This window comes from Triturus cristatus, chromosome 11 (genome assembly GCF_964204655.1).
Source record: "Triturus cristatus chromosome 11, aTriCri1.1, whole genome shotgun sequence".
NCBI classification, from domain to species: Eukaryota; Metazoa; Chordata; class Amphibia; order Caudata; family Salamandridae; genus Triturus; species Triturus cristatus.
The window spans coordinates 1,162,135,984-1,162,162,879 of NC_140594.1; the positions used below are offsets into that span (position 1 = coordinate 1,162,135,984).

The window sequence follows — 26,896 nt, forward strand, 5'->3', positions numbered from 1 at the left end:
TGCGTGCACTTTAAAGATGAAGGACATTGCCCAATGCATGGACAGACCCACTGCCACCCCGTTTTTCTGTTGTTAAAAAAATACATCTTTGTGTCTAGTGTAGGTAGGGGAAATTGAGGATAAAGCCACCATTTTGCCACCTGGAATAGAAGATGTCTGTTGGCCCTTTAAAGGTAGGCGTTGGCAAGATACCAGGATGGGCTGTCCCCAATCTTGACTAATTTTTTAAATAGAAACAAAGTTAATGCCTACTTGTCTTTCTCCTCCCCTTTGAGGGCCGATTGGGGGTGGACAGAAAAAACTTTCAGGCTCTTGAGGGTAGAGGAGCAAGTGCTCAGGTCTGGTATGCTTACCCCATTCTTCACTGCCTTGGTGGTTAAATGAGTGGATCCCTGCTCAGTAGGCACCCTCCTGCTGTGATCTCCAATCAGGGTTTCCCTATGAAGAAGCATAATGGGAAAGAGGATATTCTCCTCTTTGCAACAATATGTCTGCCATTTTGATTGATTCTCTGTGGGCTTTGAAATGTCCCTCATCAATGATCACACAGACAACAGCCAGAAACTGATGATCTATGGCGTGCTGCATCTCGGGCTGCACGGGGTGACTAAAATCCTGTAGCTAGAGGTGAGATCTTTGATGGAGGTACATATGAATATTGATTGAGGTGTATACGGTGCAGGTTTGGAAAGGTGTCTAATATGCTTGATATAAAGGTTTGTTGGATGTTTGATAGAGGTATGTGGGGTGGGTGATAGAAATATTTGGGATACTTGCTCTAGATGTTTCTAGGATGTTTGATTGTACATTATGTTTATAAAGGTGTGCAGGATGTTTGCTAGAAGTGTGAGGTATGTTAGATAAAACTGTGTATGATGAGAGTTCATTTTGTAGTGTGTATTGGATTCTTTATTAGGTGATGTTTTAGAAGATTTAATACATTTATTGGTGTAGTGTAAGTATACATTTCATGACATTTTAAACACACTCTTTAGTGACACTTGTGAGGAACTCAATGCCATGTTTTCAAATGTAAAACCTCTTCATAAAACATTGTAAACAATATCTCATTGATATGTGAACATATAACATTAACTGAAAGATTTCTCAAGCACATGTAGCATTTGTTGCCAGTGGCAAGTTACTGATTGTTTCCCAGGAGAACTACCTCATTTCTGATGCATTTAGTACAACACACAATTATTCAGGCTTACTTGTCAAGTAAGTGGCAAAGGCAATTCCCATATCTTCAGTGAGATATTGGTAATTTCCAAGAAGTCTGTTTTGCTAAAATAAGTAAAGGAAAAAATTAGATGAAATAAATACATGATTTAGTAAAGAAATGCACAAGAATAATGTGATCAATCCCAAAGAAAACTCTTATCATGACAACACGATCGGTCAAAACCATTTTTAGAAAGCGGGTTATTGGTTGACTGGGGTGTGAGCCCTGGTAAAGCAACAACCACAACCACAATCTCTTGCTGGGTGAACCACAAAAAGTCACTAGATTCACCTGTGATTAAATATGGGTAGCACGGCACAAAAAGCAATCAGGCTTAACTTAGCAGGAATGTGTAAAGTATGTATGCAGTTCACAAACAGTTCACAATAGTTCTTTGTTGTGGTAAGGGCTCACCAAGTCTCCTCTTTGTATTCACACAGTTACCTCAAGAAGTGCATTATTTCTCATTCACAATAGAGCATCCTGCCACTAGGGTTAAATCTGAAATTAAGAAGAAAAGAGAGAGAGATGGCAAATCCGAAGATAAGGGAATAAAAGAGTGTATCGGGGGGCAGGAAGAGACAAGTCTTCAAGTGTTTTTTGAATAGGGCTTTTAATTCAGTGAATCCCAAAGGGCTGGGGAGTTGGTTCCATGTCTTGGATCCTAGGATTGAGAAGGATTTGCTACCTTTGGTTTTAAGACTTGAGAAGAATGGCATGGGAGGACCTCAGAGTTCTCTTGGTTGTGTAGTGGGTACATTTTGCAGTCAGGAATGTTGGTCCAGTGGCTCTGAATGCTCTGTAGACCAGTATAAGGATCTTAAAAATGATCCTTTTGTGTACCGGTAACAAGTGTAAGGTTTTTAGGGCTGAGCTCTGTTTGGGGAATTTTTGCACAAGTCTGGCCCCCATCTGAAGTTTGTGGAGAATTGATTTTGATGATCCTGTATAGAGACTATTACAAAAGTCGAGAGTAGAAGTGATGAGGGCAAAAGCAAGTGTTTTCCTGGTAGCTAATTGGAGTCAAAGAACTTTCTTAAATATTTTATTAAGTTGAAACACATTCCTGCCACTGCAAGAGGTTGAGGGTGGAAAGAGAGGGAGGTGTCAAATTTTACTCCTAAATTTCTTGCAACTTCCACTGTGGCGGGAGCCACATAATTTGGCCACTATTGGGTTGGGGAAAAACGATTAGACATGCCAAATACCAGGATCTCCATTCAATTTGTGTTGCATTTTAGATGGTTTGATTGCATCCATGGGATTATACTGGTGAGGCACTTATGGAGTTTAGAGCTAAGCAAAGGGACCCTTTGTCCAGCGATAAAATCAGCTGCATATCATCAGCATGAGATGTAGTGGCGATTCCGAAAGAAGCTATCAGGGAGCCATTTATATAGTGAATAGAGAAGGGCTGAAAGAGAGACCTGTTGAACTCCTGATATTACTGAACTTTCTGTTGATGAAAAAGGTCCCAGTGTGACTCCTTTTCTGCAGCCAGTTAAAAGAACATGTAATACAGGCCAGGGCTTTATGAGACATTCGCAGTGTTTGATTTGTTTCAGAAATATGGGGTGTTAAATGGTGTCAAAAGGGGCAGAGAGATAAAGTAGCCAAGCATTTTTCCTGTGTACAGGATCAGTTTAATGGTGTCCGCCACTACCAGCAGAGCTGATTCTGTGGAGTGATTGAGGTGAAAGCTGGATTGCTGGGGATGAAGTGGGATAGAATTTTCCAGAAAGGAAATTAGTTGCCCATTAACACATTTCTCAATCATTTTGGTTAGTGAGATGGGGCAAAGGTTAGTCAGTGTTGTAGGGTCTGCAGGAGATTTCATTTGCAGAGGTTTCACGACTACCAGTTTCCAGACTGAGGGAAACTCAGTCACTGATAATGAGGTGTTAAGTATTTTGTTATTAAAATGGTTGACAATGTCAACCACCTATGAAGAATGGTAGGGGGGGGCATTGGTCATTGTGGGAACTGCATTTACATGAGAGAGTTGCCGGTTGTGACTATGACAGTGTAATCTCCTGAAAGGATGCAAAAATCGCAGTCCCTGCCTTTAGGAGGGCATCTAATAAAGCACAGTCAAGAAGGGGGCATGGTTGTTGAGAAGCCTCGTTGAACGGCATGTATTTTCTTTTCAAAGAAAGAAGAGATCTGGTCACATAGAGTTTGAGATGGGGAATGTCCCTAGCAAGTGCCTTAGGTTGTGCAAATGATTTTGAGATATTAAATTTAGGATTGAACTAGGCCTCTTCAATCTGGGCAGTGAAGTATGCTTTTGCTGCCTTAATCTGGGCATGGTAAACTTTCTGGGTGGTTTTAAAACAAAGCCAGTTTTCGGGATGGGTTCTAATTGTTTGCAGGGCAGCGATTGCTCTGCTCCAATCGGAGAAAACCATGGAGCTGATGGGTGGGACCTGGGCTTCGGAAAATATTACCATGACTAATGAAATTAGGTCTTCAGCTAAGTTCCCCATAGCCGTCGGACCACAGGTGGATATATGTGGGGTTAAGTTGGGGTCAGTTATTATCGTGCCCCATTTGCGTAGGGTGTGAGGGTCCTTAGTCATGGTGGATGGGGGGGACTGTCTGGGTTAATCATAATTCCAAGGGGGTCAGGTTGTGATCTGACCAAGTCTGATGAATAGGGGATTCTGCTACCAGTTTGGGGTTGTTAGAACAAATACCATCCAGGGTATGTCCTGCAATATGCGTGGGATAGGTTACTATATGATTAAGGCCAATACTGTTTAAGAAATCAATAAAATTGAATTATTTGGGTCTGTTGCCGATCTCAAGATTGTAATTAAAGTCTCCAAGAATAGTGAAATTTGCATATCGGAGTAGAAGTGGTGCCAGTGCTTCTCCTAAGGTAACTGAAAAAGTTGATCCTGGGACCGGAAGATGGTAGATTAGACCACCTGCAAAAGATTGAGTGGGACTAATCTTAAGACAAAAGCCAAGGCTTTCTGCTACTTATAGGGAGTTTAAATCAAAAGTGCAGTATTGAAATATATCTCGCAAAACGATGACAAGGCTACCTCAGCAAGTCGAATCTCTGTCTTGCCCAGAAATAGTATATCATGGGGGGAAAAGCCAGGGCAATATCCAGGTTACACCACTTTTTAAGACAGGATTCTGTAATAAAAAGTAAATCTAAATGCAGGTCCTCAATCAAGTTGTGGACCTCTTTTGCATGTTTGCTAAGGGGGCGAGCATTAATAAACCCGCCTAACAATGACTTATTATGGGGACTGTGGCCTGAATAGTAGCAAAGGACGCATCTACTGAAAGACCAAACTCGCCTTTGCGCATTAAGGAAGATAATGGGCTCTTGATACGAGATGGGTTCTAAAAAAAGTGCCTCACAAGTATTACCAGCAACTAACGGACAGTAGTGATTTAAAACATTTCAAACATGTGACTTTGAGTAATGTACTATTTTTGCACTGATTAATAGGTTGAGCTCAGGATTAGTAATATTTTTATCCTTACCCAGTAAAGCAGAAGGGCACAGTTGACGGCAATCAGGCAGGTAGAGACGATGTATTTGAAGACACAAAAGGAAGAAACAAGAGCGCAACGTCCTTCCCTTTAAGTGAAAAACAAAGAAGGTGTAAAACTCTCCTAGCACTTACTAATAAGTATATTTAAAATGTTGCATTGGTTTTCACCAAGGACAATTACATTAGAAAAAATCATCAATGGAGCTTTAAATAAGATATACATGTATGTCCCCATCTGCATAAACACTGCCCACGTCCAGCACAATCCCCCTTATCCAAGCACAGTGGTTTAGTCTAAAGTACTTCAATACTCATTTACTAGTACTTATTCTAGATCATCTCACAGAGGCCAATCAAATCAATGTGAAATCAATGTGAAAAGAATTGCAAGGGTGATGATCCTGATGGATGCATCATCCTGCTGCTCCTGCCCTTGTGCTCCGTAAAGGGGGACCTGTTCCCTTTCCGCATTTACCTTAAAATAGAGATCATATGGCATGAATGTTTGTGAAAGTGATTCTTAACTGAGTAACTTGTTCCATGGGCAGCTGATTCTAGACTCTTAGCTAAATGTTAAATGTGGAGATTTTATCTGTGCCCCAACAGGCCACAATGACTAATTGTATATGAATTAAAAGCGATTAACATAATACTCTATTTGCTAATTTTACTGGGTATTTGTGGAATCCTAAATCCACCTGTACAATATATTACGGATCATTTATGTTTGGGAAAATCTGTAACCTTTTAATAATCCAGTCATCCCCCAAATATTCTAAATGTTAATTTATTTCACAATATATAAAACGTTGACTTCTTTAATCCATATCACATCCAACAGTCATTATGTTCCATACATCACCAGCCTAATCAGCTAGTAGAACCACCTTATATGGTCCTCAACTAGTCTTCTCCATCATGTACAGACATTGCTGAAACATGGATTCTGGTGCACATCTTGCTCATAAATCTGCATTTGTGAATGTTTTTATGTCCTTTTCCAACTGTTCCTCAAGAGTAAGTGATACCTCCAACCAAGGTGAAGTTTTGAGAAGCTCAATTTTGTGTGTGCAGACTTTGCTACACGGTATAGCATTTTAGTCCTACAAGTTTTGTATTGAAAGGAAATGAGACAGTATTTAAGGACTTTTTATTAGAGGAGGAACCGTGGTATTGCTGGTTAAAAGGAGCATGTGGTCAAACTTTTTGATAATACCTAATTCAGGTTACATGTGACAGGAAATTACATTGCTCATGTTTGATGGGACACACCTGTGTTTATACGTGAACAGAAGCTGGTAATCTATAATTGAATACCATTCTAGCACTGATTATCCATGAAAGTAAAATAAAATCCTCCTCCTTTCTGTATCAATGATGGGAAACAGATGATAGAAAATCTGGGCTTGTTCTATTAGAATTGAGAATCAGTAAGCCCTGATGAAGTGCATGAACAGGACGAAACGCATTTGCTGGCTGGCATTTCCCCATTTTTTGAAGATTTTGGATGTCTAATAGAGAAGTCTTAAAAGAATTGAGGATTCACTGTGGATCCCTTTGATTTTTGGACTCATTTTGTTGTATGAAGTTCCTCTGAATGATTGATAGTGGTAAAAACAGAAGTTGCTAAAGATATATTTAAATTGTAAACTGTTGCTAAACACATTTTTGTTTTAATGGACAGTCATTCATTGAGTGCCTCCTCTTAAATCATTTTCTCCAGTTCTGGAGAAGCATTTGAAGTTGTGTAGGGGTCCAAACCATCATTCGTTACCCATTGTTTAAACTGGATGTATTGGAGTCTGTCAGTTTCATGAACCCTGGACTGATAAAAGTGAAGGAATAACTTTAACTTGAACAGTATCAACAGCCACTTAGCTATTCTGGGCTTTTCATCTTCCAGATGAATGTTGGATTCTGAGAATATGTACCTTCTGCATATTGATTGCCAACTTCTGCAAGTGAAATAGCACCAGAGTAGAAATATTTATTTCGACAACAGCAAGCCACACAAGGAGAGTAGTACCTAATTTCTAACAATCTTTTCTAGATCTATAAACAATATTGAACAGATAGATCCTTAGGGCTCTCCAAAACATTCTTATATTCATTAAGCTTAGGTCAGCCGTGGCCCGTGCAGGTAAGAGCGGTGGGGCCGTGTGGGGGGGGGGGGGGGGGGGAGCGGGGGTATTTCAACGGAGGATGACAAGGAAAAATTGATTATTTATTTAATTTTCCCTCATCATCGTCTGTTGAAATACCCCTCACACGGCCCCATCGCCCCACTGCTCTTACCTGAATGGGCCGTGGCTGCCTCAGGTATTGTAAATCTTTCCTGGGCATGCATATTGGCGGTACACCCTGGGTTTTCTTACCTCATCATTTAAGAGCATTTGTAAACACATTTCTCTAGTTGCAAAATGACCTAAACATAGACAGTTGTATTATCTCCTGGCTCCTACACTGATGCAGAAAGCAATGTATAGGAACCCATAGTGATAAAGAAATTATGTTCTCTGTCCTGCATATTATTAACCTTGAGCCATGATGTGATCAGGTCATATCTACATACATTTCACATAACACAATATAGCAAGGCAAGGTGCTGCACTGAGTTGCATGAAAGGAAGACAGAAAAATGCACCATATTTACAAACATTTGGCATATTCCTGCTGTCTCCTAGCCCTGGCACACTGTGTGCTGCCTAGCACCAGTGTATGCATCCTTGCTCCCTAGTGCAGTGGATGCCTGCATTACAGGAAGGATTATTTTTGTGCAGGAAGGGAATCATTCCTGGACAAAACATTCCTTGGAGACATTGACCTCTTTCCCTGTGCACAAATTGAAAAAAGGAAATACTGTGGAGAAAAAAAGATATGTCTCCTGCTTACGCCTTACTGGGGTGTCATAGCAGTTTGACGTATTATAGGTTTACAAGTCCTTATAAATCTGGGAATGCACCAGAATCCATGGGTGGTTGCATGGAAACACTCATGCTCCACACATGACATGCCTTCCCAATGCAATGTAATGCAAGGCACCACTATGCACTGCCTTACATTAGTTTGTATTTACTAAACCACGCAGAGCCATGGAGAGGGGCTTTCCATGGCTCAGTAAATCACAGGTAAGGACTCGTGTTGCCTTGATGACTTACATTAATCAAAGACAATTCAAGTCCTTAGAAAATCTAGTCATGATAACTGATGGGATTCAGGGCATTAATCAATATTATATACTATCCTCCATCGGTTTCTCGCCTTACCACAGTGTATGACACCTTTCCTTGCTGACTACGCTCTTCAAGAGTTGTTTAGTTGCTGAATGATCATTAACCTTTTTCATTTTGAGGGGATTTGGAGAAGGCTGGATAGGTGTTTTCTAAGAAGGTTCAATGGCCAAGTTGAAAGATGTCTACTGCCTGCTGAATCTGTTGCCTATCCCAGCTTGTGGGTGGCTAATTGGAATTGGGGTCTGTAAAGTTGCTGTTTATTAATTTTGTTGTGCTTTGGCTTCTGCAGTAGTTTACCAGGAGTTTGGTTAATTCAGACCCTCTAGTTTTGTAATATTGCTCACTGCTTTTGTCTATTTTGGAAATTGTAGCATTGAATGGCGATGGGGGAATGTACGTTTCAATCTTCCACTCACTGGAGTTCAAATGGTGGAAGAAGGTGTCAAAGTTATTGAAGTTCTTTGACAGGCCTGGTTCAAGTTTGTTCTTTCATCAAATGGACTCATCAGACAATCTCCTGCTTAGGAAAGTCTTTTGATTGAGCTCAATCTTAGTCGACTCTGGATCTGCATTCTATCTGATTGCCTTGGGCTCCATTGACATTTAAAAGGTCACAGCAGGGGTGTTAGTCCTTACATGGCTTAAAATGATGGTGAAAAGAGGATCAGAATCGGCAAATGAGGGCTAGCTCAACTCATTCCATGCCTAGCTGAGGTCTTTCAGTTCATCAATGGATACCGCAGAGTTCAGTCTTCAATGATGTGTATGATATAAACAATTCACGGTGATAGGTGGGATATATGTTCAGTTATGCTCGTTGATTGGGTAGGCACCTCTAGTATATGATATTTTGGCAATGCATAGCTGTCTCATTTATTCAGGGTTGTAATATTAAATCCTTGGAACAGATCTTGGTTAAGTATTGAAAACAGGATTGATTTCAGTATAGAAAGAATAAGGAAGATAAAGAATTGAAAGTGTTGAACAGTGTGATGAGTCCCTGATGCTTTACAATGGAAGCAATTCCTATAAAATAGAATCATACACCTAACAGCTAATAGCATGTAGTGAGTGGGAAATACTCCTTGGGGCAGAGACAAAGGCCATTCTGTATATATCATAAAGAATTGGTACAATTAGGTCTCAGACAGCTGCACTGTCAATCCAGACCTACAAAGTATGCAGGACTTTCTACCTTTACTTTGGGATGTGGATTACACCTGCTGGTAAGCTGACACTGGGCCCAATACCTGAATGGGTGCTTTGCTGCTGGACTTGATGACACTTAAATTTATGCAGGAAAATAATGTGCCCACCCCCAACATTTTTGAAGGTTCCTTCAGTTTAGATTTTGAGGCAGCTTTGAGATGTATATGTCAGATTTTAAAAAACAGAATGCACGAGTTCTAGGGTTATGCTAGTATCCTGACTGCAATAGGTCTGATCCACCCTATTATCATTTGTTGCAAATCATTATTGCTACTGTGGTTTGTAGGAAGAGCCATAACCGGTATGTGCCCCTTGGGTGGAGCACTTCGAGATTAAATGCAGATCATGAAACTTAGTAACTTGTAATATCAGTATAATGTATGGCAGTGGCGTATTTTATCCCATTTATAATGTGAGCACATTAGAGAGAACACTTTAACTGATGACAGATTGACAAACTTACTTGATTAAATTTGGGACACACTGAATGTTGGGAGTTTTGGACGTGAAGGGTGAGGCCACTGACGCCTCCTGCTCCGACAGGGAGATTCCAGCGTGGGCCATTTTCAAGGCCTGAAAAGTAAACCACACATCCTTTTGAGGAATTTATCAAAAGATACAAAAACAACTTGTATAGAAATATACATCATCTGCTATTTTCTACCCCTTGATCTAAGAAATTGCTGGGCCAATGTGGACCTCCCAGTGCCTACTAAGGTGCTTGAAAAGATAACTGTCACTTTGAGTTCTGCCCCCTGCATGGGACTGAATTAATTTTGAATACATGCATATATCTTATTATAGTAATAGAATAAGAAATGTAGGAATCAAACTTCTCTTTTAGAAGTTCTTGACTTTGCACACAGACTGGAAGTATTTGACTGTTTGCAAAGAGTAATAATCTCAACTATTGGAACTTCTGGTGTGACTAAGTAGGAGCCACCGGGAGAGCCAACATCACTTGAAGTTATTCCATTACAAAATATTGTACTGTGTGAGAATGATTCTGATGCAGATTTTTGAAAGAGAGGAAATTATAAATCATCATCGTATTCATCAGTGATGTATCTTGTTCATTGATTGCTGTTGATTTCACAATAGATACATTACTCCACCAGGGCAATATATTTGGATTGGCACTGGGGCATTTTTCCTTTTTATCTGGAATATACTTCTGATTATAATTTTGCATATGGTACATCATGATATGAACATCAGTGTGTATCCTCTGCTGGACAGTGTTGTTTGGGAAAAGTTTCCATATCAAATTATTGGTCCAATAGAAATTATTCAAATTCCTTGTGCTTTAAAAGTTTCACTAATGACATTATAATTACTAATACCTTGGCAATTCATGGGACGTAAATGCTGTTAAATGGTTGATGTAGGATTTGTCTTCCTATGCTACCCTGTAAAATGAGGGGTCCTTAAGTAAATGCTGAAAATCATAAAGAGCTGTTTTGTTTTCATCCTTAAATCATTACAGTCATAGAACAAATGGCCCCCAGGAAATATATAAATTATACCAAGTGGGAGCATTGCAAGGCCTCACTCATTAATTTTTCTAGAAATTTCCAGAAAAGGTTCCTTTATTTTACCAGTAATGACAGGTCACACTGGTCTTTTTATTGTTATCAAAAACCAGAAAAACCATAAACGATTGTGATCATTAATCAAATGTTTAAGGAATCACTTGCTATACAAGGTTCCAAATGTTAGAAAGAAAATATAAATGAAACAATAAGTATCTGGGCATGATGTTTTGGCAGATCAAAAGCATAGAGGCTTTATTGAGAGCATGCATGATTCTTCGAGAAATTATATTTTTGATCAAGATGAATACATGCACTGGGTTTGCATCAACTACAGATCTTAAGACACCATCCATTGCAAAGGCCATTTTGACAGATTTCAGGTTTGCATCACTGATGCTGAAATAAACAATATGGGCAAAATGGAACATATAATTTGACTGTATTTTATTCTAATGGAATTGCCTAATGGCCACTGGATATTGATGTATGCATGAAGAACATGAAGGGTTCAGATAGGAAAGTTGTAATAGAATTAGGGAAACTGACAGAAAGATAATGCTCATTGCATTTAAAGCCATAGATAATGGTTTCCTGCTAGTCTCACAATGAGTGTACACAATTTTCATCACATTTTCATCATTTCCCAATCTACTGATCTACTGATCAAGGCCAGTCTCAGATGCAAGCCACGTACAATAAAATTGAGCATTACAAACCTTGAAAGCCAATAAAGTGCCATGGCAGCTGATAAATGAGAGTGTTGTATTTGAAATAGTAAGCACACCATGTTCTGTGGTAGGATACCCACATATTATGCACCTCTTACATGGGGTAATCTTCATGCAAATCACTGTCTTTCACATTTATGACTGTGAGAGATTCAGGTTCTTAGTTATCATGAATAAAGGATTCTATTTGAATTCCAAGGTTGCTCAAAAGACATGTCGTTAACATTCATATGCACATCTGCAAACACCAATCTGCTGAGATATTCACTTCTGCGCACTTCCATTACTCTGCATGGAGCTTGTAACCCTTTGGTATGCATCTGAGATTGAAAGATTTCTGTAGCTGCAATTACAAACCCATTTTGCTGACTAGTTACACACCATTCCCCACTCATCAAACACAACAGGTATAACTAACGTTTTGGTAAACATTGGATCTTGCTTATTGACCGGTCTTAAAGCTATTTAAGACTGATTGCTTCACTCTTTAGTTTCCTATTTTTCAATCACTTTGGTGGATTTTCAACAACACTATTGATAGTGCTATGTGCAATTCTAATTTTCTTCTAATAAATTCAGCATGAATGTCAATGAGAGTTGAAATGCCATCTATCTAACTGAGCATCAATGATGAGACAATTTGGCATTCTACTTCTGAGGAGAATTATTAAATGTCATTAGTGCACATTGGACTCTGTCATTTCTCAAGTGTCTAGTTCCTCGAATGAGAAGTTGAACCTCCTTTTGGTGCATGAGCTCTTTCAAAACAATCTGCATTAATATTCCATCGAAATGACCAACAATAATATCATTCAATATGAGAAAAGTGATTTGATGGATAAGTTGCACCAGTCATACTGCTTTGCAGTGGAGTTGTTAATCTCAACGTATATGATGGATAATCATCTCCAGCAACACCTGCTCCATGACCTGCTCTGGCAAAACTCATACTGCAAACATTGTCTGCCTCCTTGGATTCCATTGATGCTGCACTTCAACATGTGCATACCAAGTTGCAATGACAATATCAAGACCAGTGTTGTCAAACTTGGCTAGTGCTGTTCTACAAACTAGTACAACCCCATCATCACCATCAATGGTTCCGGTTTCATCTGTGGCTGCAACATCCACAATCCTTGGGAGTGTTTGTCAGCTTTGAGATCTGAAAGAAAGTAACACTGACAATATTGCATCACTATGGGCCAGAAACTGTTCTATATTTTTGGGAAATCACGTGAAGAAAAAGATCACAACTGGAACGTTTGTACCTTTCTAATTGTAAATAATCTTCCGGAGCATTCAGAAGGTGTGGAAGCAGGTGGAGGGTACTGCATTGATCTATCATTTCACGGTGAGTGTGCTGTCTAGGCTGATGCAGAGGTTGAGGGTATGGTCTGTTGCTGTGGGTCTAGGTTTGGAGGACCACCAGGTGTCCGTCCAAGTTGGTCCTAGTGGTGGAGGGGTCTTCTGAGAGAGTGAGGATAAGTTGGATGTCATCTGCATAGGATATGATGTTGAGGCCATGTGGTCTGAGGATGTCGACCGGGGGGCATTATGTAAGTGTTGAACAGGGTGTGGCTGATGGATGATCCTTGAGGGACGCTTATGATGATGCTCTTGGGTTCCAAAGTGAAGAGGAAGGATTTAGTGTATCCAGCCACAATATTTAGAAAATGAGCATTATCGCCTGTCTTTTTCCATTCATCATTTTATGTGTAGCTTTACGTATAGTTACAAATATATTCATCAGATATATCTGCCTGCACCCAGAAGTATATGTGTGGTTATATTTGAAATACACTCTTACTTACAATCAGAGATAGGACAAGAAAGGCTGGAATCACAGATGGTTGTTGCCTTAACATATGTTTCTCATCTTTCAGTTCCTCTAATTACTGCTGTATACATTCAGGAAACAAGAAAGGATTCAGTGTAATTGAACTTCTATACATGTGTGGCAGACTTGCTGTAGGTAGGATTCTTGCACATCTATAAGGAAACAGGTTTTGTTTTTCTGCTACTTTTCTAAGGATTGCTGCAGTTACCCACACCCTTATCCTTTGGGTTTATCTTGTGGGAGTTAAAAAGACTGGAACTCAGTAAGTGTTGATAATTGCTTAAGGATTGACACAGCTTGCTGAAGCCAATATTCTTTGTCTTTATTTTTCATGGTTTAAAGAGACTGTAACTCAGAGAGTGTTTTTCAACATTCTTTGATACTTTGTTAATGAAGGATCAACATTATCATCTAGTGACCAAAAACAGAACTGTTCTAGGAATCAATTCAATAAGCCTTTGGTGCTATTTTGATTGAAGGAAGAAACCTATAGCAGAGTGTGACTTAACTGTTCTGCTATTAGTGTAGACATAAGAAATGTCATGAACATAGATATCTCAGTATAATCACCAGAGACCTGTACTTAAGAATTCTTGGGCACATGCTTTGGATGATATATTAATGTCACTCCCACATTCTTAGTTGATTAATCTTTATGCATTTCTTTTTCTAGATATAAAACTCTACAGAGAGGCAGGCAGCCAGGAAATAGTGTGTTAACCAAGAGGTGGGTTTCATTCTAGGTGTGTATGATCACTAAGTAATCCAGAAATAGTAATTAATTGTTATGATCTTGGTATTGACCATTGGATCCATTGCTATCTGCAGTCTTCTCTTCCTTTTTCCCCCGGAGGCCTCTGCACTCTAACATAGTTATTGGAGGTGATAATATTCTTTAGCAGCCCAATATATCTCTGCAGAAGACGTCAGAAACAATAGTCCCTATAGTTGTAACAATACCTCTATCATCATTCCGGGATATCATGATTATACAAACGTTTTTCAACTGAGTATTCCCCTTCTGGACTGACGTGCTAGTCCATCAAAAGTGACTACATGTGAGATATATATATATATATACGTGTATATATATTCACAGAAAAAAACATAGGTTTCAGGGGTGTTATAGTTAGCTGGCCATTTCACTCGTACAAAACCATAGAAATTCCTCCATTATAGTTAGTTCTGCTAACTAGAACTCGCGCGGCCGCAATGCACTGCTGATGATATCGCATATTGCATCATTCATAACATGGTCAGTGACATCACTGATAACATCTCAAATATACATACATATATAAACATATATATATAATCTGCATATCTATATAAATACAAATATAAATGCATGCATACATATTCATATTACTTTGGTTCCATCAAGAAAGCGGATGTGTCACACATTTGCCATAAATTCTGAATTAGATCACTGTAGTAAAGCTACTGCTCACCAGAGAAGTCTGCTGCTGGTATTCAAAGTGCATGTTTCAGTCTGCATGTCAGAATATTTTAATGAAATAGAAGAGGATTTGAGAAGTCAAAATGTGCCCTAATTTTTCTTTCTGCAGCACTAGTCATAATTTATATGGCAAAATGAACCCCCTCATCTTGTTCCTTTGCAAATAAAGGGGCAGATTTATGAGGCCCGTTGCGCCATCGGAACGTCACTTTTTGTGACGTTCCGTGGCGCAGAAGCCTGCGGGATATTTATCAGGCAGCACTGAGCCACATTTTTGTGGCTTAATGCTGCCTCATAAATATCAGTCCCTTTAACGCAGTGTTCTGCGTTAAAGGGACGTGCAATGGGTGTTGCTGGGGGCGTTCCCAGCCTTTTGACACTGCCCCAGATTTACGAGAAATCGTAAATCTGAGGCAGCGCCAAAAGCTTACACCTCCCCAGGGGAGGCGTAAGGGAGGCGCAACGGGGAGAAATATCTTTATTTCTCCTCGTTTTTCCTTTTTCTCACAGCGCAATGTTACACCACTTGCCTACGCGTTTCGAGAGTCAATCTCTTCCTCATGGCATGGTGTTGGTCGGGAGAGTGGAAGCATGGCCATTGATTTTGCACAGGTGATGAGCAGGTCTTAATCCCGCCCCAGTGGGCGTGTTTGTTGCAAAGCACCCTGGTAGATGTGGTCCAGAGTAATGATGAGAGTCCATAGTGGATGCCACTACCATCTATCCCTCAGTGATTCTTGCCCATCGGGTCGCCAGCGATCCCCTTCTGCGTTCGTTGCTGTAGTGACCCTAGGGGCGGGAGGTCCTCCCTGAGTCCGCTGCCGCCTCCCGAATAAAGAAGGTTGAAACATAGCGTTGTGTGGGTTTCTTCAATTGCGGAGCAAGTTCATTTGGAATATGTGTGGCCAGCTGGGGTCACGAAGATAAACCCACTGCTCACCGCAGCTCCGTGTGCCACAACTGGGGCACGAGACACGGAACAACGTACCTGTTCGCAGGGGCATCACTACAGCAACGAACGCAGAAGGGGATCGCTGGCGACCCGATGGGCAAGAATCACTGAGGGATAGATGGTAGTGGCATCCACTATGGACTCTCATCATTACTCTGGACCACATCTACCAGGGTGCTTTGCAACAAGCACGCCCACTGGGGCGGGATTAAGACCTGCTCATCACCTGTGCAAAATCAATGGCCATGCTTCCACTCTCCCGACCAACACCATGCCATGAGGAAGAGATTGACTCTCGAAACGCGTAGGCAAGTGTTGTAACATTGCGCTGTGAGGTCCTCCCTGAGTCCGCTGCTGCCTCCCGAATAAAGAAGGTTGAAACATAGCGTTGTGTGGGTTTCTTCAATTGCGGAGCAAGTTCATTTGGAATATGTGTGGCCAGCTAAGGTCACGAAGATAACCCCACTGCTCACCGCAGGTCCGTGTGCCACAACTGGGGCACGAGACACGGAACAACGTACCTGTTCGCAGGGGCATCACTACAGCAACGAACGCAGAAGGGGATCGCTGGCGACCCGATGGGCAAGAATCACTGAGGGATAGATGGTAGTGGCATCCACTATGGACTCTCATCATTACTCTGGACCACATCTACCAGGGTGCTTTGCAACAAACACGCCCACTGGGGCGGGATAAAGACCTGCTCATCACCTGTGCAAAATCAATGGCCATGCTTCCACTCTCCCGACCAACACCATGCCATGAGGAAGAGATTGACTCTCGAAACGCATAGGCAAGTGGTGTAACATTGCGCTGTGAGGTCCTCCCTGAGTCCGCTGCTGCCTCCCGAATAAAGAAGGTTGAAACATAGCATTGTGTGGGTTTCTTCAATTGCGGAGCAAGTTCATTTGGAATATGTGTGGCCAGCTAGGGTCACGAAGATAACCCCACTGCTCACCGCAGGTCCGTGTGCCACAACTGGGGCACGAGAAACGGAAAAACGTACCTGTTCGCAGGGGCATCACTACAGCAACGAACGCAGAAGGGGATCGCTGGCGACCCGATGGGCAAGAATCACTGAGGGATAGATGGTAGTAGCATCCACTATGGACTCTCATCATTACTCTGGACCACATCTACCAGGGTGATTTGCAACAAACACGCCCACTGGGGCGGGATTAAGACCTGCTCATCACCTGTGCAAAATCAATTGCCATGCTTCCACTCTCCCGACCAACACCATGCCATGAGGAAGAGATTGACTCTCGAAACGCGTAGGCAAGTGGTGTAACATTGCGCTGTGAGGTCCTCCCTGAGTCCGCTGCTGCCTCCCGAATAAAGAAGGTTGAAACATAGCGTTGTGTGGGTTTCTTCAATTGCGGAGCAAGTTCATTTGGAATATGTGTGGCCAGCTAGGGTCACGAAGATAACCCCACTGCTCACCGCAGGTCCGTGTGCCACAACTGGGGCACGAGACACGGAACAACGTACCTGTTCGCAGGGGCATCACTACAGCAACGAACGCAGAAGGGGATCGCTGGCGACCCGATGGGCAAGAATCACTGAGGGATAGATGGTAGTGGCATCCACTATGGACTCTCATCATTACTCTGGACCACATCTACCAGGGTGCTTTGCAACAAACACGCCCACTGGGGCGGGATTAAGACCTGCTCATCACCTGTGCAAAATCAATGGCCATGCTTCCACTCTCCCGACCAACACCATGCCATGAGGAAGAGATTGACTCTCGAAACGCGTAGGCAAGTGGTGTAACATTGCGCTGTGAGGTCCTCCCTGAGTCCGCTGCTGCCTCCCGAATAAAGAAGGTTGAAACATAGCGTTGTGTGGGTTTCTTCAATTGCGGAGCAAGTTCATTTGGAATATATATATATATATATATATATACTGATAGTGCTATCACTAACTCTATGTCAATGGAAAGATCTGATCTGATACAGGGCAATCAGAAAAAGAATTCCAGAACCAAACAACAGGCACTCACTCTATTACCTAAACAACAAGAGTTTAGAGTGATTTTGGAATTTAGCAAACAACACAAAGAGATTTGGAACATCATCAAACGTAATTGGCCTCTAGTTTTGGATGATGCTATCACAGGAACCTCCTCACCCAACATGTCCATCACATACAGTAGGGCACCATCAATGAGAGACAAACTGGTCCAAACTAATCCAGAGATTATTGAAAGTTGCAGTTGGCTATCCACGCATAAAGGTTTTTTTAAATGTAAGGTGTGCAAAGCCTGCCAACAAGGAGTAAATACAACAACATATGTTACCCACTTTAGCCCTAGGAAACACAAAATCCAGAAGCTTTTAACTTGCAAAACGGAATTTGTGGTGTATGTCCTGATATGTCAACATGGCCTACAATATATAGGGAGCACCAAACTCCAGACACAAACGCATTTTACAACACATGCGGGCTATCAACAACCATGACAACACCTATCCTGTTGCCAGACATTTCAGGGACCACCACTGTTAGACCCGGCCCTCGTAGCATAGCTAGACCTGACCCCTGCACCTCACACCAGCCCCCAAACCCACGGCCTAGCCGATCCTTCCCACCAGAACTCGCACGTACCCAACCCGGACTTCCCCGTCCGTGGCCTTCTGCCCTTCGGCCACACCGGGCCCGCGTGCCCACTTCATGCAACAAGATGGCCGCCCGGCCCCAGCGCGACCCTGGCCTAGAGGCGCCACTCCGGCTGGAGGACATCACGCTCCCCTTGGGATGAGAGAGGGAGGAGCAGTTTCTATCACACCTCTGCGCTTCCCTGGGACGGTGGGTTTCGATCTACCTGCCGGCCTCCCCGAGGGCTGGCTCCACGCCTGCTGGGTGTCTGGGACTCCTCCCGACCCGGCCCTGAAAGGATCAAAAGACAATGGCAGGAAACCCCCAACAAGCGACCCCCAGGTGACAAGACCCCTGCCTGCACCGGCTCCAGACATCAAAGAGGGGTCGCCCTATAACAAGGAGTGCTCTGGGACTGTCCGGCAGATTCGCCTTGGAACACCTGAGCCCTGCTGAGTGACTCGCGGCTCCCTGAAGATCGTAAGACCTCCGAACTTGTGCTTGAGCCCTGCTGAGTGACTCGCGGCTCCCTGAAGATCGTAAGACCTCCGAACTTGTGCTTGAGCCCTGCTGAGTGACTCGCGGCTCCCTGAAGATCGTAAGACCTCCGAACTTGTGCTTGAGCCCTGCTGAGTGACTCGCGGCTCCCTGAAGATCGTAAGACCTCCGAACTTGTGCTTGAGCCTTGCTGAGTGACTCGCGGCTCCTCGAAGATCGTAAGACCACCGAACTTGTAACCGAGCCCTGCTGAGTGACTCGCGGCTCCCACAGACTCTCTTGGTCCCGCCGGACCCCACGACGACAACCGTATCCCCCAACTCGAGGATTGTGAGCTGTGCGACGGGTACGCTCCTGCATTTGATCCACATCCCCAAAGACTGCCCTGCTACCTCCCACTCCCCTCCAAGACTTTGAGAGCCCACGCTCTGCTTGTATATATTTGCAGTGCTGATCATAAAGATCCTACTACTTCAATCTGATAAAGATTTGCTCGTAAGAACTCCTCGTGTGGTGTCTATCTGTCGTGTGGTGCCGAGTGTGCAATCCTAGATACGAGGTTCCTCCCCTGAGGAGTCTCCCGCCAGTGCCCGGCAACGATACCTCGAGGGTGGGTCTCAGGGTAGTCAGGGCCCCCTCCGGGCCCCTCTGAGGTCGCCTTCTAACATTGGTGGCAGCGGTGGGATTCGGGCCCATAATCTAGAGATCGTACCGTGAACGGCTGACGCACTACCGACAAAGATGGCAGAAGGAAACACCGGGGTTCTCGTAGAAAACGACGCCAGTACCGTGTTCCAGGGGGAACAGCTAGAAGAGTACACTCACAAAGAACTAAAACAATTCTGTAAGGAACTCAGAATCGCTACCACTGGTCTCAAAACCAAAGAAGATATGCAAAAGGCACTGAAAGCTTGGGTGGATTCTGGAGCCTCCCGGCCAGAAGGAGCGGGGGAGCCCCACGACGAAGCTGGACCCTCCCAAGGAGAACACAGCAGCAACCAGGTGCGAGGCTTCGCACCAGACGGGGGCCTATCCCCGGAGGAACTCGCAGACAGAGAAAAAAGTCGCCATCACGAGCTCGAATTAGCCAAACTCAAAATCGAGGGCGAGCTGAAATTAGTCGAGAAAAAGCTAGCAGTAGAACAATTGCGAGTACAAGGAGAACTAGAAGAGAAGAAACTCCAACGAGAACACGAGGGAAAGAGACTTCAACTGAAACATGAACGCAGCCTGAAGGAAACAGAACTGAGAGCGAGAAACGAAGAAACGCGGCCCCCGGGGAACCGGGAGGCGGCCGCCCCAACGGAGCAGAAGGTCCACATCCCCAAGGATGTGGTCAAAGAATATTACAAAAATGATGACATTCAGCAGTGGTTCCGGGCCTACGAGGTCGCCATGACCTCCCATCGGGTCCCACAGAAGGATTGGGGGGCTGGGTTGTGGGGACGATTCCTGAGCGAAGGAAGAGAAACCCTGCTCGACCTACCCACCTCCATGCAAACATCCTATGAACACATGAAAGCGGCCCTCCTCACAAGGTACGGCCTCACCCCGGAGATGTACCGCCAGCGGTTCCGGGACTGCAGGAAGATCCCGGGTACCACCTGGGTGGAATATGTGAATTTCTTCAGCCGCGCCTTCGATGTATGGATCAAGGGCAGCAAGGTAACCACCCTGGAAGAACTAACAGACCTTATGCTGTGGGAACACCTGGCGGCCAACTGCTTTGTGGAACTCCGCCAGCATCTGCTTGATAGCAAGCTTACGGACCCAAGAAAGCTGGCTGTCGAGGCGGATCGCTGGACCAACACCCGGGTCTCCCGGGGCCCTGTAGGAGAGTACCCCCGAGCCAGTCAGGGACCACCCCGCCAGAGAGGGGGGGAAACCAGGGAGGGCAGAGAGAGTCCCAGGCTAGTCCCCCGAAGTCCCAACCTCCACCTTTCCCGGCACCCCCACCAGCTGTATCCGGCCCCCCCTTAGATGGGGGCACCGGGTAACCATCACTTGTTTCCATTGCCAGAAGCCCGGGCATTACGCCAACGACCCTGAATGCCCCATGGCCCCACGCACCACCCAGGCAGCACCCCCTGCTAGACAGATAGCCAATGTAGCCCTAGGGGAGGAGGTTGAGGAGGTCGAGGAGTGGGAACCCGCCGCTATGGCCCTAGTGTCCTTAGGAGATAGAGAGATGGTCCCTGGGAGCCTCCTGCCCTCTAACACAAAGAAATATGGGCAGCTAGTCACGATCAATGGCCACCAAGTAGAAGCCCTCCGTGACACCGGGGCCAGCATCACCGGTGTCCTTAGCCATTTAGTACACGAAGACCAGGTCCTCCCCGACGTCTTTTGTCCTGTCATTTCAGCCGACAACACAGAAAGCCTATGTAAGGTAGCCCTGGTGCCCTTTGAGTGGGGAGGGGTGGTCGGTAAACTGAAGGTTGCAGTGAGAACCTCCCAACCCGTCGATTGTCTCCTGGGGAACGACCTGGAAAGTTCCCCCTGGGGACAAGTTGAGCGCAAGACCCATCTAGGGATGATGGGCCTCCCTGAGTGGGTGTGCGCCACCACTCGATCCATGGCGGCTCAACTGACCCCCCTGAGGGAAGTCGACAACGCCCCGACCCCTGAAGATAGGATGGTCCTAGCCGAGGGTCCCCCCATGTCCCCACCAGAAGAGTCGATCGCCAGTGATGAACCCCCGCCTTCCGACTCCACCCCAGTCACCGAGTTCGGCGATCTGCCCGAATTAGCCCAGTGGCGCCACGAGGGGGGCCCCTCCTGAGAAGAGTTCTGCTGAGAGCAGGCTACCTGTCCCTCCCTGGACGGGCCCCGGCAACAGGCAGAGGCCCAGGCCGCAGGCGACCAGAGCGGGACGCACCGGGTGTATTGGGAGAATGACCTCCTGTACAGTGAACAGAAGTCGGTGGAGCTAGGGTCCGGCCGGGTGCTGGTGGTGCCCCTACGCTTCTGAAGCCTCCTCCTGGGCTTGGCCCACGATGTCCCCCTCGCAGGCCACTTGGGCCAGGACAAAACATACAGTCGCCTCGTGACCCACTTTTACTGGCCCAGAATGAGAGCAGATGTAGGAGCCCACTGCAAGTCCTGTCCCACGTGCCAGGCCAGTGGAAAAAGCGGAGGGAAGAGCAAGGCTCCCCTCCAACCCTTCCCTGTCGTCAGTACCCCTTTTGAGCGGGTCGGGATCGACATTGTAGGGCCCCTGGACCCCCCAACGTCCCAAGGGCACCGGTTCATCCTCGTCCTGGTGGACCATGCCACCCGTTACCCTGAGGCCATCCCCCTGCGCACCGTCACAGCCCCCATGGTGAGCCGGGCGTTGATGGGAATCTTCTCCCGCATGGGTTTCCCCCGCGAGGTCGTGAGCGATCGCGGGACCAACTTTATCTCCCGGTACATGAAGTCCTTATGGCAACAATGCGGGGTTTCCTATAAGTTCACCACCCCGTATCACCCCCAAGGGAACGGCCTGGTAGAGCGGTTTAACTGAACTCTGAAGGGGATGATCGCGGGCCTGGAAGAGCCCCTTCGGCGTAAGTGGGACATCCTGCTCCCCTGCCTCCTGTTCGCATACCGCGAAGTTCCCCAGAAATCCTTGGGGTTCAGCCCCTTTGAGTTACTCTACGGGCACCCCGTCAGGGGGCCCCTCAGCCTGGTCAAGGAAGGCTGGGAGGCGGCGCCTCGAGGCCCCCCCCGAGATGTGTTCAGTTACGTCCTGACCCTCCGAAATCAGACTAGAAGGGTCCGAGAGATGGCCGAGGCCAACCTGGAGGCGAGTCAGGAGGAGATGAAGCGCTGGTACGACCAGAACGCCACTCTGGTCGAGTTTCAGCCGGGCCAGCAGGTATGGGTCATGGCCCCCGTCAAACCCTGCGCCCTCCAGGATAAATGGACCGGGCCCTTCAAAGTGGTTGAACGGAAGAGCCAGGTCACGTACTTGGTGGACGTCCAGTCCCCCCGGGACCCCCTCCGGGTCCTCCACGTGAACCGCCTCAAGCCCCACTTTGTGCGAACGGAGCTGAGCCTCCTGCTGGCCACTGATGATGGGTCCGAGGAGGAGTCAGATCCTCTCCCCGATCTCCTGTGCACAAAAGAGAAGGACGGCTCCGTAGAGGGAGTGAACCTCTCCCCGTCTCTCACTCCCCAGCAGCGTGAGGATTGCCGCCAGCTCCTAGGGCAGTTTCTGGACCTTTTCTCCCTGGTCCCCAAGGTCACCGACTGGTGTGTCCATGATGTGGATACCGGGGACAGCCCCCCAGTGAGACACCGAGCCTACCGAGTCCCTGATCGGGTCCGGTCCTGTATCCAAGCCGAAGTCTCGAAAATGTTGACCCTCGACGTAATCGAACCCTCGGACAGCCCCTGGGCCAGCCCCGTGGTCCTGGTCCCAAAAGCAGCTGCCCCCGGGGTCGCACCAGAACTCCGCTTCTGCGTGGACTACCGGGGACTCAATGAAGTCACCCGAGCCGATGCCCACCCCATTCCCCGAGCCGACGAGCTCATTGACCGGCTCGGGGCTGCTCGGTTCCTCAGCACCTTCGATCTCACCTGCGGCTACTGGCAAATTGCGCTCACAGAAGGAGCCAAGGAGCAGTCCGCCTTCTCCACCCCGGATGGGCACTATCGCTTTCGCGTGATGCCCTTCGGGATGAAAAATGCCCCGGCCACTTTTCAGCGACTGGTAAATAGAGTCCTGGCCGGGCTGGAAAAAATCAGTGCCGCATATCTCGACGATATCGCAGTTTTTAGCTCTGAGTGGAGTGAGCACCTCCAGCACCTTCGGAGGGTGCTGACCGCCCTGCGCCAGGCAGGCCTCACCGTGAAAGCCAGCAAGTGCCAGATTGGGCAAGGTTCGGTAACCTACCTGGGGCACCAGGTCGGAAGCGGGCAGGTCGCCCCCCTACAGCCCAAAATCGACGCCATCCTAGCCTGGGAACCCCCCACTACCCAAACGGAGGTCCGAGCCTTTCTGGGCCTCACGGGCTACTACCGGAGGTTCATCCGGAATTACGGCAGCCTGGTCGGTCCCCTCACGGGACTCACGTCCAAAAAGCAGCCCACGAAGGTGCAATGCTCCCCTGCCTGCCAAGAGGCGTTCGAGGCCCTGAAAGCGGCCATGTGTACTGCCCCCGTCCTCCAGGCCCCCGACTACTCCAAAGAATTTGTGGTACAAACTGATGCCTCCGAGCATGGCATCTGGGCAGTCCTCTCCCAGGTGAATGACCAAGGCCTAGACCAGCCCGTAGCCTTCCTCAGCCGAAGGCTATTGCCCAGGGAACAGAGATGGAGCACCATCGAGCGAGAGGCATTCGCCGTAGTCTGGGCCCTCAAGAAACTACGCCCTTACCTGTTCGGCACCCACTTTAAGGTCCAAACCGACCATCGCCCCTTGCGATGGCTCATGCAGATGCGAGGAGAAAACCCCAAGCTACTGCGGTGGTCAATCTCCCTCCAGGGGATGGATTTCACCGTGGAACATCGCCCTGGGACTGACCACGTCAACGCCAATGGCCTCTCCCGGTTCTTCCGCCTCAGCGAAGAGAACCCCCAAGAAGATGGGTAGTTCTCTCCGGCTTTCAGCTGGGGGGGACGCATGTTAGACCCGGCCCTCGTAGCATAGCTAGACCTGACCCCTGCACCTCACACCAGCCCCCAAACCCACGGCCTAGCCGATCCTTCCCACCAGAACTTGCACGCACCCAACCCGGACTTCCCCGTCCGTGGCCTTCTGCCCTTCGGCCACACCGGGCCCGCATGCCCACTTCATGCAACAAGATGGCCGCCCGGCCCCAGCGCGACCCTGGCCTAGAGGCGCCACTCCGGCTGGAGGACATCACGCTCCACTTGGGATGAGAGAGGGAGGAGCAGTTTCTATCACACCTCTGCGCTTCCCTGGGACGGTGGGTTTCGATCGACCTGCCGGCCTCCCCGAGGGCTGGCTCCACACCTGCTGGGTGTCTGGGACTCCTCCCGACCCGGCCCTGAAGGGATCAAAAGACAATGGCAGGAAACCCCCAACAAGCGACCCCCAGGTGACAAGACCCCTGCCTGCACCGGCTTCGGACATCAAAGAGGGGTCGCCCTATAACAAGGAGTGCTCTGGGACTGTCCGGCAGATTCACCTTGGAACACCTGAGCCCTGCTGAGTGACTCGCGGCTCCCTGAAGATCGTAAGACCTACGAACTTGTGCTTGAGCCCTGCTGAGTGACTCGCGGCTCCCTGAAGATCGTAAGACCTCCGAACTTGTGCTTGAGCCCTGCTGAGTGACTCGCGGCTCCCTGAAGATCGTAAGACCTCCGAACTTGTGCTTGAGCCTTGCTGAGTGACTCGCGGCTCCTCGAAGATCGTAAGACCACCGAACTTGTAACCGAGTCCTGCTGAGTGACTCGCGGCTCCCACAGACTCTCTTGGTCCCGCCGGACCCCACGACGACAACCGTATCCCCCAGCTTGAGGATTGTGAGCTGTGCGACGGGTACGCTCCTGCATTTGATCCACATCCCCAAGGATTGCCCCGTTACCTCCCACTCCCCTCCAAGACTTTGAGAGCCCACGCTCTGCTTGTATATATTTGCTGTGCTGATAATAAAGATCCTACTACTTCAATCTGATAAAGATTTGCTCGTAAGAACTCCTCGTGTGGTGTCTATCTGTCGTGTGGTGCCGAGTGTGCGATCCTAGATACGAGGTTCCTCCCCTGAGGAGTCTCCCGCCAGTGCCCGGCTACGATACCTCGAGGGTGGGTCTCAGGGTAGTCAGGGCCCCCTCCGGGCCCCTCTGAGGTCACCTTCTAACAACCACAATTCCAAAAGGGAGGATCTAAAATACTACCTCATTGATTCGGTCCCAGCAAGTCGGAGAGGTGGTAACAGAGAGGATAAACTGCGCAAGTTAGAAACAAAATATATTCTCGAAATGAATTCTAAACAGCCTGGGGGACTAAATATTTCAGAGGATTTTTATACCTGCATCTAGAATGGCTGACTTATAAGTAAAATTGAGACACTGAAGTCACCACACACAAGAAATGTTTTTTTGAACAAAACTGTTTTTTAATTTTTGTATGTGATGTTTTAGGATTATTTTATGTATTTATATATATATATACTCATATGACTATGTGTTTTTATATATATTTTTATATATTCATTAAATCAACTTACTCTGTCTGTAGTACTAAATAGCCACATCTAATATGCACTATATACATTGTAATTCTAAAGGATTATACTGACCCAACTGATCCACCAAGATGAAAACAAGGCTCTGAAATCTAGGTAGGAAGTTAATAGAATATACAAGTCGTAAGGAAAACATTTTTTGAGAATTATGTATGACTAATGACATAATCAAGTTAGGTGAATTGATCTAAATGTTGCAGCACTTAGCCAAATGGTATTTATATAAAATGTTCTTTCTAATCACATTCTTTGCACAAAAACATTTCACATTCAGCACTTTAGACAGTCACAAAGATTAACAAAAGTAATGAACATCTATGTGTATATATATATGAGGGGTATAAAAGAATGAACTATCGAGATTTGAATAGAGTTCATTGACAACATAGATAGATATATTATCAGCCTTCAAACAAAATCAGGATATGCAATGTAAGTTTTCTTAAGGTATTTTGGTATCAAAAAAACTTTATATGCTGCACAGAAATAGATGTTTTTATGAGCAATATATTTGATGCTACATGTAAGTACCCACTTTTCATTGAATGCTGCCAAAAACATCTTAATTGTATTGGTTTTAATGGTTTTACAGTCAATAATATGTAAATCCTTAGAACGATGGCTTTTAAATCTATGAATCAGTTGATTTTATATACACACGTTTTACCTCTGCAATACGTTATTTAAACTTCTATTTTGTATGTTCTCCAAAATAATCATGAACTACGAAAATTTATATTTTTTCTATGTCGATGACTGTCTCATCTACATAATTCACAATCAGCACATTGTCACTTTAAAAAGGAAGAAACTGACCGTAATGTTGTCATGTGATCAAGACTCCTTGTGAGTTGAAACGCATCATGGCGGGATCCTAATAAACATCCGAAGCAACTTTGAGGTCCGTG

At 45.9% G+C, this 26,896-nt stretch overlaps 1 protein-coding gene across 1 annotated transcript in view; it reads right to left on the reverse strand.

Annotated features, from left to right (window-relative positions):
* LOC146788639 (putative cation-transporting ATPase 13A5) overlaps positions 1–26,896 on the reverse strand; it is a 586,298-nt gene that overhangs the window by 95,361 nt on the left and 464,041 nt on the right. Inside the window, exons 23-25 of the mRNA XM_085635842.1 lie at positions 9,646–9,755; positions 4,730–4,826; positions 1,215–1,287 (exon numbers count right to left, since the gene is read on the reverse strand). Of these exons, the coding sequence (XP_085491968.1) occupies positions 1,215–1,287; positions 4,730–4,826; positions 9,646–9,755 (280 nt within the window). The remainder of the gene's footprint in view (positions 1–1,214; positions 1,288–4,729; positions 4,827–9,645; positions 9,756–26,896) is intronic.